Raw genomic sequence first — 14,702 nt, 5'->3', positions numbered from 1 at the left:
GGAGTCAGGAATAACCGGCACACAGCTGACAAGCCGACAGCACAAGCAGTCAGCAGCTCCTCTTGTGCTATTTTCTTTTTTGTTTTCTCGTCATCTGTGGCCATCTTTGCTTATTTTTCTTCTTGCCAGGAGTGAATGTGGCGTGCTGTTCAGCCTTGCAGGAAGAGAAAAGACCCAAAAGGCAAAAAAAAATGTGAAGAGGAAAGCACAAACAACCATGTTTATTTAAGGGTTTATTTACAAATTTCAATGTATATTATTGAGATTTTATGTGACCGATTAGACTAGAAGGTTTTTTTTTTCGATGTTTTCTTCACCTAAAACACCTTAAACTTCTTTGACACATTGTTCTTGTGCCAAATCCATTTTCATCCATTTGGATTCCTTGACCCTTGACCCAGCTACGGTTACCGCGGCAGAGACTGTCGCTCCAACCTGTACCTGCTTCCTACTGGAGAGACGGTGTATTTCATTGCCTCCGTGGTCGTTCTGTTCAACGTGGACGAACAGCTGCAGAGACACTACACAGGACACACGGACGACATCAAGTGGTGAGAGACACACTGGACTTTCCGCTTCCCGTCCGTCATTAAAACGAGGATTTATTTAAAACGTTCCTTCTGTTAGTAAAGCATTTATGGTGGTAAACATCTTTTCATGGCAAGAATTTTAATTTATTATTGTCATAATAGAATCCAATTAATGTTTTACTGTATTTTCCACTGTTGGCTCAATGAATAAGTTTGAAAATCTGATTAAATACACTTAAAATGTGGAGTTTAATGATATAAATCACACTTATTTAAATGACGGATGTCCTGAAGAAGCTTATTACAAATAGAAATGTTTTTTTTCAGGAACAGTATTTTTGTTAGTGTGGCTATTATTTCTGTGGCATGTAGGCCTTGATTTGCCAATAAATTGCATAATAAATTAAAATGAGCGCAATCATTTCTAGTTGGACCAGAATCGTTTGACACCCAGTATGAAGTCATTAGTTTGTAATGGTTTTTAAACAATCCTGCCACTTTTGCCTGTAACTTTATCGTTATCACAATAGTACCACGAGATATTGTAATAAAACTTTATATCCATGTCGCTCACCCCTACTTTATGTTCTTAATTTCTATCATTTGACTACTGGGAAAATCTCTAAGAGAAGAAAAATGTATTTTAATTCATCTAATTTCCTCCACTCTGATCAGAAATGTCAGTTTTCCCAACCAGTCTGATTATTTTCTGAGACTATGTGATGTTTTTCCTGTCTTCTTCAGTTTGGCCGTCCACCCTGATAAAATTACGATTGCGACTGGGCAGGTGGCAGGAACCTCCTCAGACGGAAAAGTAAGTGAACTTTTATTGTTTCTTCACATTCATGCTTTACTGAAGCAATATTAAGGTACGTTAAATTAAAATAACAGTCATAGAGCCTCATAACTTCTACATTTGATGCAGTTAATCACACAGTAAATTGAAAGGAGCTCCATAATTTCCATTCTGATCAATATTTATGGTTTTGGTTGTGTTTTTTATTTCCGTTTTATTTATTGTTTTTGGTTGTTTTGTTTTGGATATTTAAAATATCTTCCTTTTTCAGTGTTAAGTGGAGCGTTGAATAAAAATTAAATGTTTTTGAGAAGGTGAACTTGTGTTATTAGGCAATTATCAGTATATTATTTGAAAATAGTCTCAAAACAAAAATATTGTTTATCGCAATAATAATTGTCATAATTTATTGTAAATTTCATTCCCTATGGGTTAGAGTTTGGCTTGGCTAAATCTAAAGTCCAATGAAGTTATTTGAAGTGATTTAGAAATTTAGAACCTTTGTAGGTCAAAGGTCAAATTTGAGGTGTGTGTGAATAAATGTGGTGTTCAGCCTCTTATAATCTATTGCAAAAAGAAAATTTGCTTCTTTTATTAATCTTTTGTAAATATTTCAAGACTTTGGATGTTTATGATTGAATATTTTTCCAAAATAATTAATATTCACCAAGCTAAATAAACGGATTATTGTATCCTACCTTGGTATTTGTTTTTCTGGCAGCAGCTGGCTCCTCACGTCCGCGTGTGGGACTCTGTCAGCCTCAACACGCTCCACGTTCTGGGCGCAGGCTTCTTCGACCGAGCGCTCGTCTGCCTGGCTTTCTCCAAGTCGGTAAGAGACGCTAGCTAGCACCTTTAGCGCCACTCCAGCTCTGCTAGGAGTTAGCTTTTAGATCTCTTCCTGTGAAGCCAAATAAACGCATCATATGGTTTGTGTTGTTTTTTTTGTTTGTTTTGGAAATCAGAATGGAGGAAACACACTTTGCGTTGTGGATGACTCCAACGATCACGTCCTGTCTGTGTGGGACTGGCAGAGAGAGGAGAGGCTCGCTGAAGCAAAGGTAGGAGCGTCTTCTGGTACAGTGTGTTCTGGTGTTTGTCCTTCTGAACTGGACCTGTTTCTTTCTTTTTGTGGGTCTGCTCAGTGCTCCAATGAGTCGGTGTTTGCTGCAGACTTTCACCCGACTGACAGCAACATTGTTGTGACTTGTGGAAAGTCTCATCTCTATTTCTGGACTCTGGAGAAAGGCATGCTGGTCAAAAAGCAGGGGTTGTTTGAGGTAAGAGAAATATCTAACATTAGGCAAAAAAATGATCAATTTCACTTAGATTTTATCAAAGTATGAGCTTATTTTTACACCCACCCCTCTAACATCTATAGCATCAACTAATAAATTGCTATTCACTTTAACTTTGTTTTAACGTCCTTTCTCAGTTAGTATTTTCTATATCCATATCTATAACTACTACAGTGCATTCATAATTGCATGTCATTGACTTTTCAATTTAAAAAAAACTTTTTCAGACTTTCAAAATCTTCAAAATTAGATTACTCCTGTAAGGGTTCATTTGAGCATAAGAGGTCGTAGTGGCTGATAATAAGAGATTCAGTCAAGAATATTTTGGAGAAAACAAATAAATGTGTTGAAGTTCAGTCCTTGTATATGCGATTTAATGAAAGAAAATCTGTATTATGTAAATTCTTATATAGTGGAAGAAATCAGTGAATTCTTGTGTTGTGCTACAGAAACAGGAGAAGCCCAAGTTCGTTCTGTGTGTGACCTTTGCTGAAAATGGCGACGCTATCACAGGAGACTCTAGTGGAAATATCCTGGTGTGGGGAAAAGGTACGAAGATTTGCAAGGAATTAAAAAACATGCATGAACACTGCAAAAACACAAAATCTTACCAATTATCTTTGTCTAGTTTGTAGTGCAAATAGCTTCATACACTTAAAATAAGATATAACTAACTTACAAACAACTTTTCAGCAAGATATAGGAGCTTGTATAAAGTCAAGAATTCCTTTATATTGCTGAAAAAATAATTGCAAGTTAGTCTTGTCTTATTTCAAGGCTACTAAAATGTTTGTACTAGAAACTAGACAAAAATACAAGGTAAGATTTTGTGTTTTTGCAGTGAATATAATCAAATGTGTGAGCCGGAGTTGAAGGGAATCAAACAATCCAAATGTTTCCAGTCACAAGCTCCAGTGAAGCAGCCAGGAGGTTAAAGTCAGGTCACTTTGAGAATAGATCAAAGCCTGATCTTCTGAGCAGAGATTTAATGAGAAAAGCGATTCACCATCTCCATTTCAGTTTAATCTATTGATCACTGTTCCTGTCTGTCTCCCTGGCTTGAGATCCTGCTCATCTGTCTCTTCCCGTCTCTGTTGTGCAGGCACTAATCGCATCAGCCGCGTCATCCAGGGAGCTCACGAGGGCAGCATCTTCGCAGTGTGTATGCTGAGAAACGGCACCCTAGTGTCCGGAGGGAAGGACCGCAGGCTCATTTCGTGGGACAGCAGCTACCAGCAAATCCAAACAGTGGAGGTAAGGAAGGAAAACCCAACATCCTCTTTGAATAATGCAAATAATTTGTCAGTTTAATCATTAGTAATTAGTAATTTAGTGTTTTTTAGCATGAGTCATGATGGTGGAACTCCATAGCATACCAAGGAAGTGCTGCAAGTGCACAACATCAATATTTAAGGCTCATCTTGCTTGTCTTTGTACTTCAAATTCGGTTTCCAGTGTTTCTAAAACCAACGAAACTGCTTTACAAAAAACCACCCAGACATTTTTTGTTAACTTGTTAATGTTTTTGAGTGTCTGAAAAATGAGCCATTTAGACAAAACTTCAAAATGTAACATCACAAATCAGCAGGCACTGTCTCTCACCCAGTAACCCCAGTAGAGTTCCGTCCGTTACCTAGCAACCACGGCGAACCCCAGCCCGTTACCTAGCAACCCCAGCAGAGTTCCGCCAACCTGTTTACACTCTGACAGGGGTCCCTGTGGAGCACTCTACACATGTACAATGAGATTAAATCCATCTCTAAAACAGTGCAAACAATGTAAGACATATACAGTATACAATATATACAGTTATATATTAAATCAGTTAAATTTACATATACACGCATACTCATATAGCCACCATGCATAAAAGCATGCGAGAGTTATGGGTGTTAATCGCTTTTGGGAAGAAGCTGTTTTTGAGTCTGTTTTTGTTTTGATGCACCTGTAGCGCCTCCCAAGAGATAGAAGAGGCGCTATATCAGTGACAGGACTGCAAACTCTGCAGCAATCAGGAACTTTTTTGAATATCTTGATTAGCGAGAAGTTGGGGAAATTTTATTTTTTTTTACTTTCTTTCATTTTTCACATTTCTTAGCTTCTTGTTTCAGACCAGAAATGAATTAGTCAAACTCTTTCAACTATAATAGGGGATCTATTAGGCAAAATTCACATTTTGCGGATTTTTGTACTTCCTTTTCAGGCTCTACTGCTTGTAAAAACAGGGCAAGTGTTTAAGAAGAACACCCAGCTATTCTTTCACAATACATGAATGTTTTTTGGTGTTTGGAAAATGAGCCGTTTCAAAAACTTCCAGATTGTTGAATCACGTGTGACAGACACTACGTCGATACCTAGCAACCCCAGAGGCTCAGCTCCTTTTTCTAGTAACCCAAATGGAGCTCTTTTCACTCCTGTATGTTTTGTACAATGGCTGCTGGAAAAGATGAGTGTTTTTGTTGACTTATCATCCAGAAACCCAATTTACATCAGTCCTCCAGTCCCCCTTAACATATTTGAATGCAAAAACAACACACAGTTCTTAAATCATGAAAACCTAATTGACTGTAATTCACCACATTTTCTTAGTTTAAAATTTTATTCAGCCTGATTGTGCCAAAAGATTAACCAGGTCTGAAGAAATTCAAAAACATTAGAAGAAAATCATTGACATCAACTTTTAAGTCAGGCTGGATTGTAAAAACAGCATTTTAAAACTACTTTTGATATGTATTCAAGGTATCTTGAAAACCTTCATTATGAAGAAAGATTGTTTATTTGTCAATGTTTGCTTCCAAGTAAACAAAAGCTTTATTTTCATTCTGCAGGTTCTTGAGTTTTTCGGTCCAATCAGAACCATAGCAGAGGGCAGAGGGGAGACCGTCCTCATCGGCACCACCAAGAACTTCGTTCTGCAGGGCAGCTTGGATGGAGAATTCATACCCATCACTCAGGTAAATGTGCTCAGATATCCACCCTCCACTGAAGGAGTTATTTTGTTTTTGTTTGGTACCATATTCACTTGTTATGACTGGGTGAATAATTAATAAAGTCTCCTCTGCAGGGTCACACTGACGAGCTGTGGGGTCTGGCTGTTCATCCCTGGAAACCCCAGTTCCTGACCTGCGGCTATGACAGGCAGGTCTGTCTGTGGGACGCCAGCACTCATCAGCTCATCTGGACCAAAACCTTGGAGGTGAGATTAGTCAACACTGCCCCCTGGGGTCCTTTAGGGGAATTACACAGCATAAACACAGTTCATTAACTACTAATTTAAAATTGTAATATGGGATGAGGATTAAAAACAGTAACACATTATACTGAAACCTCTTTAAAACTGTTTTTTACAAAAAATAAATTACGAATAGGCCTATTTATTTTCTTTTTTGGTCCCGCTTACTATTCATTTTTGTGTTTTATGTGAACTTTAGGCTGCAGGTTGATTTCTTTTTTTTAACCCCAAGAATTCAGGGTCACCTTGAGCAGATTTTTACTTACATAAAGTGGTGAATGTGATGAAAGCTGTACACTGCAAAAACACACAATCTTATCAAGTATTTTGGTCTAGTTTCTACTGCAAATATGCTAGTGCATAAGATATACTAACTAGTTTAAAATCAACAATTCTTGAATATTGAGAAGAAGTACTAATTCCACTGGCAGATTATTTCACTTACAAAATAGAAAATGTATTATGAGAAAAATTATCTGCCAGTGTAACTAGTACTTTTTAACAATATTCAAGAATTGTTGACTTAAAAAAAGCTAGTATATCCTGCTGAAAAATTACTTGTAAGTTAGTTCTCTTATTTCAAGTACAGTTTCAAAGTTTGCACTTTGCTACGTCTCATCACCGATGGAAATATTAGATGGAGAGGAAATCCTAGTTTTCTTTTTTCATTGTTGTTTTCACAGGATACAGCCCAGTCAGCAGGTTTCCACCCATCAGGAGCCGTGGTTGCCGTAGGAACCCAGACTGGCAGGTACAAATGCAAACTGGTCTTTCAATGAGACAAACTGTACAAATAAAGGTAAATAACAATAATACAATAACAAATCTTGCTTGACAATAAATTGTCCCAGAAATCATTGAGATAAACTAAAATACTGTTGTTTTGAGACCATTTCAAGGTAATATAATGTTAATTGCATAGTAATGCAAGAACACTCACTTTAATTTCTGACTAACACTAGAAGTGGCAGACATTTTAAATATCCAAAATAAATAAACAAAACACCCAAAACAACAAATAAAATGGATACTGAAGTCTCTGTAAACAAAATTCATCATTCGTCCAGTCTCTGGTTGAAAGACAAACCATGAGCCTGTTTTAATTCATCATAAAATTAATAGTTTTATTACAGAGATAGATTTATGTGACGCTGACAGGAAGCTCAGTGTGTCTCTGATCCTGCAGGTGGCTGGTTCTGGACACGGATTCGAAGGATTTAGTTACGGTTCACACAGACGGGAACGAGCAGCTGTCGGTGATGCGCTACGGCCCAGGTGTGCTGGTTTCTCTGTTTTACCTGCAGTAATATGCTTGACTTGCCTCATTTAGACAAGTGAAAGAAAAAAATACAGTTTTTACGCTGAGAGGACTTTAAATTGTTTGGTTTATGTTTATTCCCATAATATCATATCCTAAACGACGTAACTTTGATCTGTTTTCTCTAGACGGTAACTTCCTGGCTATCGGTTCCCATGACAACTACATTTACATCTACGCCGTGGCAGAAAATGGCAGGAAGTACAGTCGGGTTGGGAAGTGTTCGGTCAGCTCAGTCTCCTTCACACCTCCTTCCTCACCTTCTCCTCTCTGGGTCATTTCTCTAATTTTAATTCCTTTAATCCCTCGCCAGGGTCACTCCAGTTTCATCACCCATTTGGACTGGTCTGTGGACTCCCAGTATCTGGTCTCAAATTCAGGCGACTATGAGATTCTCTACTGTAAGTACGGACGGTTAAATATAGCATACTGTAGAGGAGCCAGACTCCTCAGCTGTGACCTTTGAGCTCATTTTTTAAATAACATAATTTACATTCCAGTTGCCAAACGTGTTTCATAATACCAGCATTCCTCAGAGATTTTGGTCCAAACTGTTACAAGGTTCACGTTAAAACAACACAGAATGCTACTGCCGTTATTAAAGGTGACCTATTGTTCTTCATTAAACAGGTTAGGATACAGCTATGAGTCATAAAAAGCATTTTTATTACATTTTTTCCACAATATCGTCCTTATAATGAAATTTTTCTAGCTGTTTTAGTGTCTCTGTCACTTTAAATCCAAATAAGCTGCTGGTGGCCACATCCCCCAACTCCACATTTACACTCAGAAGTAGAAATGGCTGCAAACATACGCATAATTATACAATCCTTCATTTAAAAAACTGAACAGCTTAAGTATTTTCGGTGTAGTTTGTAGTTTGAATAACTTAATAGACTTGAAATGAGACAAAACTATATTACAAATAACTTTTCAACAAGAAATAGGAACTTGGAAGTTAGTTATGTCTTATTTCAAATGCACTAAGATATTTGCACTACAAATTAGACCAACAATTTTTGGTAAGATTTTCTACACAACCAACAAGAATGAACCAAGTGTTTCATTGTTGACTGAATCATAAGTTGACAACAAAACACTTGTCCTGTCCAGTGAATTGAGCAGTAAAACCAGCTGACCAAATGGTCTGGAACTCCTTGGGTTGCTGGGTAACGGGGCTGGGCTTCTGGGGTTGCTAGGTAACGGCGCAGTGCCTGTGGAATGTGACTCAACAATCTTGAGGTTTTTGAAACGGCTCATTTCCAGACATGCCAAAAAAACAGCTGGGTCATTTTTTTTAAGCGCTTGAGGTGTTTTTAGAACCAGCTGAGACTCAAATGGAAGAAGTACAAAAACTTACAAAATATTAATTTTGTATAATTTGTTCCCTTTAAGAATTGAGAGGAGTTGACTTAATTCATTTCCATACTGAACCAGAAAGATAAAATACGTAAAAAACGAAAAAAGAGTTTTAAAAAAATCTCAATTTTTCACAATTCAAACCATTCAAAAACGTTGCTGATTGCTGCAGAGTTTGCAGCCCTGTTGCTGATGCAGGACGTCTTTTGTCCCCACAGGGATCCCGTCTGTGTGTAAGCAGGTCGTCAGCGTGGAGACCACCAGAGACATCCAATGGTTCACTAACACCTGCACTCTGGGCTTTCAGGTGTTTGGTAAGACACTGCCGCCTCCTGCTCTCTCACTCGACCCATGTACATTCACTGGCCACTTTATTAGGTACACATCTCCAGTAGTGGGTTTGGCTGTTCTGTTTTCTAATTCACTTTAATTCTTTATTTTATCACTTCAGCAAAGTGTCTGAAAAGTTTCTGAGAGATTTTGGTCCATCTTGACATTATTATACCTCCACCACAAGGCTGAATTATTGATAGAAGTCAGGATGGATGACTGCATTCGTGGTTTTTTTGCACCAAATTCTGATTAAAAGGAGCAGACATGGTTTGTCCGTAAATAAATTTTAAGCTCTTTTACTCATTTTGATTCCCACTTTGAACTTCAGCAAGTCATCTTAGTCATCTTCATCATCTAGATGACTGGCCTGAGGGTGTCCATGCCTCCTTAGTCAAAGTCTTGAATTCATTTATCTAAAATTAAGGCCATAAAATGTCTTAAATTCATTTGAAATTTTTTTTAAACTTAGCTTTAAATACATTCATTACAGTTCTTAAATTTTGTCATAGCAGGACTGTTTAATCTTATTTATTATTTTTCTCTGGGACCTTTCTGTCAGGGAAATGTTTGAGTCACTCAAACATCTTTATTGCATTATGTGAGTCACAGCAGTTGAGGCTACCGCTAATTAGCTGCTAATATATCCTCGCTAGCTAGCTTTTTTTGTATCTATCATGGATAAGTGTACATTTATCCACTGGATTATGTTGGCTTGCTTTTGATTGGCTGATTTAAATAAAGAGCCAAGTGAATGTTTGTTTTTGTTGAACTTCTGACTGATAAAATGTTTCTGCTGCTCTTCTCTCCTCAGGGTTGTGGCCCGACGGCTCAGACGGCACTGACATCAACGCAGCGTGTGCGTCCTACGACAGGAGCCTCCTGGTTACGGGAGATGATTTCGGGAAGGTCCATCTTTTCTCATACCCATGTTCACAGTTCAGGGTACGAAGCTACACAGGCTACAAACGGTGGCGGTTTGTGATGTGGCTCTCTGCCAAGGGCAGCATAGCATGAAGGGCAATATTAGCATTTTTTTTTTGAGTCAGGTAGAATAACACTGGCTCTGACGTTGGTCTTCAATATTTATCTTCCAAGTCAGACTGGATTAAATTATTTCATGCTTTTATTTGAAAAATCTACCCTCATTTGAACATTAAAAAAGCCTATGACCAAACAAATCACTAGAAATAAGATCAAAGTTTTTTAAAGTGACATATTATACTTCCTAGAACAAGTCCTGATAGGACTGCGGGCGACACAAAACATGTTCATTAATTTTTTTTCACAAAATTATTCTTAAATAATGAGATTTTAGTCTCATTTTGAGTTCCTTTCAGATTGAGATGTTTTAGAGCGTCCTGTCACTTTAAATCCAAATAATCTGCTGCTGGCCACGCCCCCAATTCAACGTTTCCACTCACGTGAAAATGGCTGCAAGCGGATGAATTACACAAGATAAATATTTTAATTCAGCCGCATCGAGTGGTTCGTGTAACAAGTATACAACCGTACACCTTTAAAAAGCAGAAGTGGCGCCTCCTGTACAACCAACAAGAAAGCAGCAAGTGGTTTCTGGATGGTAAGTCAACAACAAAACACTTGTTTTTTCCAGCAGCCATTATACAGTGCATACAGCAGTAAAGCCTGACACTAACAAACGATAACAGCTGGGTTTTTTCATTTGAACGGTTGAGCTGATTTTAGAAACAGTTGAGACCAAAATGGAAGAATAAAAAACTTACAAAATGTGAATTTTACCTTTAACAATGATCGTCATAGATTGGGGTAGAAGCTGTACTTAGTTATTTATGGAGGCAGGAGAGCATTACAGAACCGCCACTGGCTACCAATGTGACCATTTCCTTTTGTTTTATTCAGAATTGTATGAAGAAATGTGTTTGTTTTTATCCCTTCCAGGCTCCAGGCCATGTTTACCGGGGCCACAGCAGCCACGTGACAAATGTGAGCTTCCTTCATGACGACAGCTACCTGGTGTCGACCGGCGGGAAGGATATGAGCGTCCTGCAGTGGAGGATAGTCTGAACAGCCGAACCGAACAGAACTGCACTAAAATGAACCAAACTCAAAAAAACAAAAGACTCCAAATAAGAAGTGGATGTGAGTGATCGGAAGTGGTTGAAATGCAGAACTTTTCCTTTTTTCTGTTTTTTTTTTAGTCACACTACATGAACAAAACAAACGGTCCAACAGAACCAAAGGCTCCGACTTTCTGACTGCACTTCCTCAGCGTGGATGTCCTGGTTCTGCTCTCAGGATGTTTGTTCGCTGCCAGACAGAACCGAATGGAGCCGGAGAGCCAAAAAAGCCTGAAATGTTGGGATTGTTATTGTTACTCTTGAAACTTTTATTTTGTATTTAACAACTCAGGAAAGCACTAATGAAGCAAGACTCTTTCCCACTAAACATATCAGGAAGAACTTCTGGCAACGGCTTGCAAAAGTATTGAACTTTTCCACATGACAACCACAAACTTTGATGTTTTTTACTTAATTTTTATGAAACAGACTCACACAAAGTCGTGCATAATTATGAAATCGCTGAAACGTTTAACCATGATAAATACGTTATTTATTAATTATTAATTTAGTACTCAGTTAATCATTAATTGCTGTTTGCTGAAATAATTATGTATTCAAAGCTGTAATTAAGACAAAATTGTGCAAAAGATAAATAAGTTTTCATACAAGATGAAAAAAAGCCCCTATATTAGGTTAAAACTTTTTTAAAGCAACTTTTGCGATCTAATTATAATTTATATAATCTAAAAATAATCAACAGATTAACTGCACTTCCACATGTTAAGATTTTATTTAATTTTTTTAGCCACAGATTCATCCTTTGCAATCATGTTACTGCATTTTAGCCAATAAAATTTTCATTTTCTTACTTAAAAAATCAACTGAAATTACTTATGTATTTCTAATATTGCATAAAAAGGCCTATTTGTAAAATATGCAGAATTTCCCAGTGTTTTTATCCAATTAATCAATTCATCTTCAGAATAATTAATAGATTAATTAATAACTAAAATAATCACCTAATAATATTTACAGAAAAAAAATCTGAATGTTTTTGCTTTTATTTGAAGATAGCTCAAACTCAGTCACATTAGATGTAAAATAACAGATGTTCAAGTATTGCCACAAATTTTCATTTAGATTAAAGTCTGGACTTTGACTAGGTCATTCTGACACATGAGTTTGATGTAAACGACTGTATTGCCTTTAGCAGGTTTTTTTTCCCAGTATTGGCCTTTTTTATTTCCATCCATCCTTCCATGGCATTATGCTGCCACCACCGTGTTTTACCACAGGAATGATATTTTAGTTTGTTTCTACATTTAAATTTATTCATGCTAATTGGAAATATTTTGTTTAGATTTTTATTTGTAAAAAAATACATTTGGCTTTACATTTAGATACTTTTTGTTGGTCTATCACATAAAATTCCTGAAAAAACATAAAAGTTTGTTGATGTAAAGTGATTCAATGTGAAAAAGTTTAAGATATATCAGTGACATCATCACAATATAACAAATCAGGTTTCAGGATATTGGAACTGAATGAAGGATTTTCTGCATTATGGTCTAAACATATTTGACCAACACTGCAAAAACACAAAATCTTAAGAAATATTTTTGGTCCAGTTTCTAGTCCAAATATCTGAGGACACATGAAATGAGGAAAAACTAACTCATAAGTAACTTTTCAGCAAGGAGCTTGTTTTAAGTCAATAATTCCTTAATATTGATGAAAAATAACGAGTTTCACTGGCAGATTATTTCACTTTTAACTTGAGGAATATGTCTTGTTATAAGTGAAATAATTTTCATCAGTATTAAAGGATTGTTTACTTAAAACAAAGTCATATATTGTGCTGCAGTTACTTGTAAGTTATTTTTTTAATTTCAAGTATGTTAAGATATTTTCACTAAAAATTGGATGGTAAGATTTTGTGTTTTTGCAGTGTTCAAGCTGAAAAGGAAACATTTTTCTTTTTATTTACTGATTTTAATCCAAATCTCCCTCTGCCAGTCGTTTCTCCTTGAGGTTTTCTCCTTTTGTCGTCTTGAGTGGGTGAATCTATACCAAGGGCCATGGCACGGTTCTGTGGAAAACCTGAGTGGATATTTGAAACAGTTTTAGCTCTTTTTTTTTTTTGATGAAATGTTGTATGTGTCTTTTTTCAAACAAAAAAGAGGAGCATCAAAAACAAGCAAATATTGTTTTTTTGTTGTTGTTTTTTGGCTTCTAAGGTTTGCTCCTGCAGAGGAAGGAAGAGACCGTTGCACTGTAATCGCCTGACTTTTTGCACCGACACTGAACTGAACCCTTTTCCTCTTTAATGCACTTCTTCCGCCTGGCAAACGCTGCAGGTTTCTGACTGCTCAGCGTTACATGAAACAGTCTCTGCTCCTTCAGTCTCAGTCAGGTTTCTGCTTCACGTCAGAGCCAAACTTTATCGGGACGGAGTTGAGTGGATTTTAGTGTGAGCCTGTCTGCTGGTGTGTGTGACTGATAGTTGGAGCTTCGTTCTCAGTAAAATCTTTTAACTTCCTCCAGATGGATGTAACAGAACCTGTTTTACCACATAACACCTGAAGCTGAAGTTTTATTCCTATTAAATACCTAACATCTGACTGAAAACAAATGAAACTTGAAAATGTCTTCATGTTGTCTTTTTATTTCCACATGATCAAAATAACAACAAAAAAACAGTATTTATCATAAAAATGGAGAGAAAAATCATTTTGGGTTTTTCCCAACTGGTAAAAATGTTTTTTTTTATCAAATCTTTGATTTGTTTCTTTTTTTAAATTTTATTTTATTTATATTCCCTTTTGTCCAGTTTAGTTGATCTTGAGCCCAGAAACAGAATAAGTTGACTGCAAAAACACAAAATGTTTCCAAATACTTTGTCTATTTCTACTGCAAATATCTTACTACACTGGAAATAAGACAAAACTAAATAATAAGTAACTTTTCAGCGAGATACAGGAGCTTGTTCAAGTCAATAATTCTTTAACATGTATATAAAAAGTCATTGGCAGATTATATAACATAACAATAAATTTTCCCTATAATATAAGGAAACAATCTGCATGTGGAACAAATTATTTTTCATCAGTATTAAATAATTTACTTAAACTCAGATTTTCTCTTAAAAGTTACTATAGTAATTATAAACTAGACCAAATTACGTGATCATTTTTTTTTGTATTTGTATATTTTAATCAAACCCACAGTAATAATGTGTGTAAAGGTATTAATTTCATTTAAATGTTTAATTTATTTAAGGGTTTTCAATAATACACTGCAAAAAAGCAAAATATTACCATTTATTTTTGGCAAATATCCTAGTACACTTGAAATAAGACACAACTAGCAAATAGCTTTTCATCAAGAAATAGGAGCTTAATTTAAATAATTAATTCCTTAATATTGATGCAAAAATACTAATTCCACTGGCAAAATATTTTATCTTTAACTTATAAAAACACATTTTCCCCATGTTATAAGTGAAATAATCTGCAAGTGAAACTCTTACTTTTTAAAAAATCAATATTGAGAAATTAATTATTTAAATTATGCTCTCATATCTTAATTGTAATTTCATTTTGTAAGATATTTGCACTAGAAACTAGACCCAAAATACTTCATAAGAGTTTGTGTTCCTACAGCTTGATGTTAATTTGTGTTCTTTTGTTTTGTATTTTACAATCATTGTTGCTTTTGAAGACAAAGACCAGACACCTGTTAATTGGCGACACCCAGTGGAGTCCCGCTCCCACCTTTTGGGAACCACTGGCAGGCGG

At 36.3% G+C, this 14,702-nt stretch overlaps 1 protein-coding gene across 8 annotated transcripts in view; it reads left to right on the top strand.

Moving 5' to 3' along the window:
• The window catches only part of eml1 (EMAP like 1), a 67,334-nt gene extending 55,724 nt beyond the window's left edge, over positions 1 to 11,610 (top strand). For 7 of the 8 annotated variants that reach the window (XM_027999997.1, XM_027999998.1, XM_027999995.1 and 4 more), the window contains 16 exons: positions 402 to 551; positions 1,275 to 1,344; positions 2,048 to 2,158; positions 2,292 to 2,387; positions 2,472 to 2,606; positions 3,074 to 3,173; positions 3,727 to 3,878; positions 5,453 to 5,578; positions 5,689 to 5,820; positions 6,540 to 6,607; positions 7,043 to 7,131; positions 7,303 to 7,400; positions 7,488 to 7,575; positions 8,752 to 8,847; positions 9,678 to 9,808; positions 10,784 to 11,610. In XM_027999997.1, coding sequence (XP_027855798.1) covers positions 402 to 551; positions 1,275 to 1,344; positions 2,048 to 2,158; positions 2,292 to 2,387; positions 2,472 to 2,606; positions 3,074 to 3,173; positions 3,727 to 3,878; positions 5,453 to 5,578; positions 5,689 to 5,820; positions 6,540 to 6,607; positions 7,043 to 7,131; positions 7,303 to 7,400; positions 7,488 to 7,575; positions 8,752 to 8,847; positions 9,678 to 9,808; positions 10,784 to 10,909 — 1,768 coding nt within the window. In that variant the 3' untranslated portion in view covers positions 10,910 to 11,610. The remainder of the gene's footprint in view (positions 1 to 401; positions 552 to 1,274; positions 1,345 to 2,047; positions 2,159 to 2,291; positions 2,388 to 2,471; positions 2,607 to 3,073; positions 3,174 to 3,726; positions 3,879 to 5,452; positions 5,579 to 5,688; positions 5,821 to 6,539; positions 6,608 to 7,042; positions 7,132 to 7,302; positions 7,401 to 7,487; positions 7,576 to 8,751; positions 8,848 to 9,677; positions 9,809 to 10,783) is intronic. The other variant, XM_027999994.1, reaches the window with a different exon arrangement.
• The last annotated feature ends 3,092 nt before the right edge of the window (positions 11,611 to 14,702 follow it).

The sequence above is a fragment of the Xiphophorus couchianus genome, chromosome 19, assembly GCF_001444195.1.
Source record: "Xiphophorus couchianus chromosome 19, X_couchianus-1.0, whole genome shotgun sequence".
NCBI lineage: Eukaryota > Metazoa > Chordata > Actinopteri > Cyprinodontiformes > Poeciliidae > Xiphophorus > Xiphophorus couchianus.
Note: the sequence above shows the minus strand (reverse complement) of the source record. Positions and strands in the feature narration are given on the sequence as shown.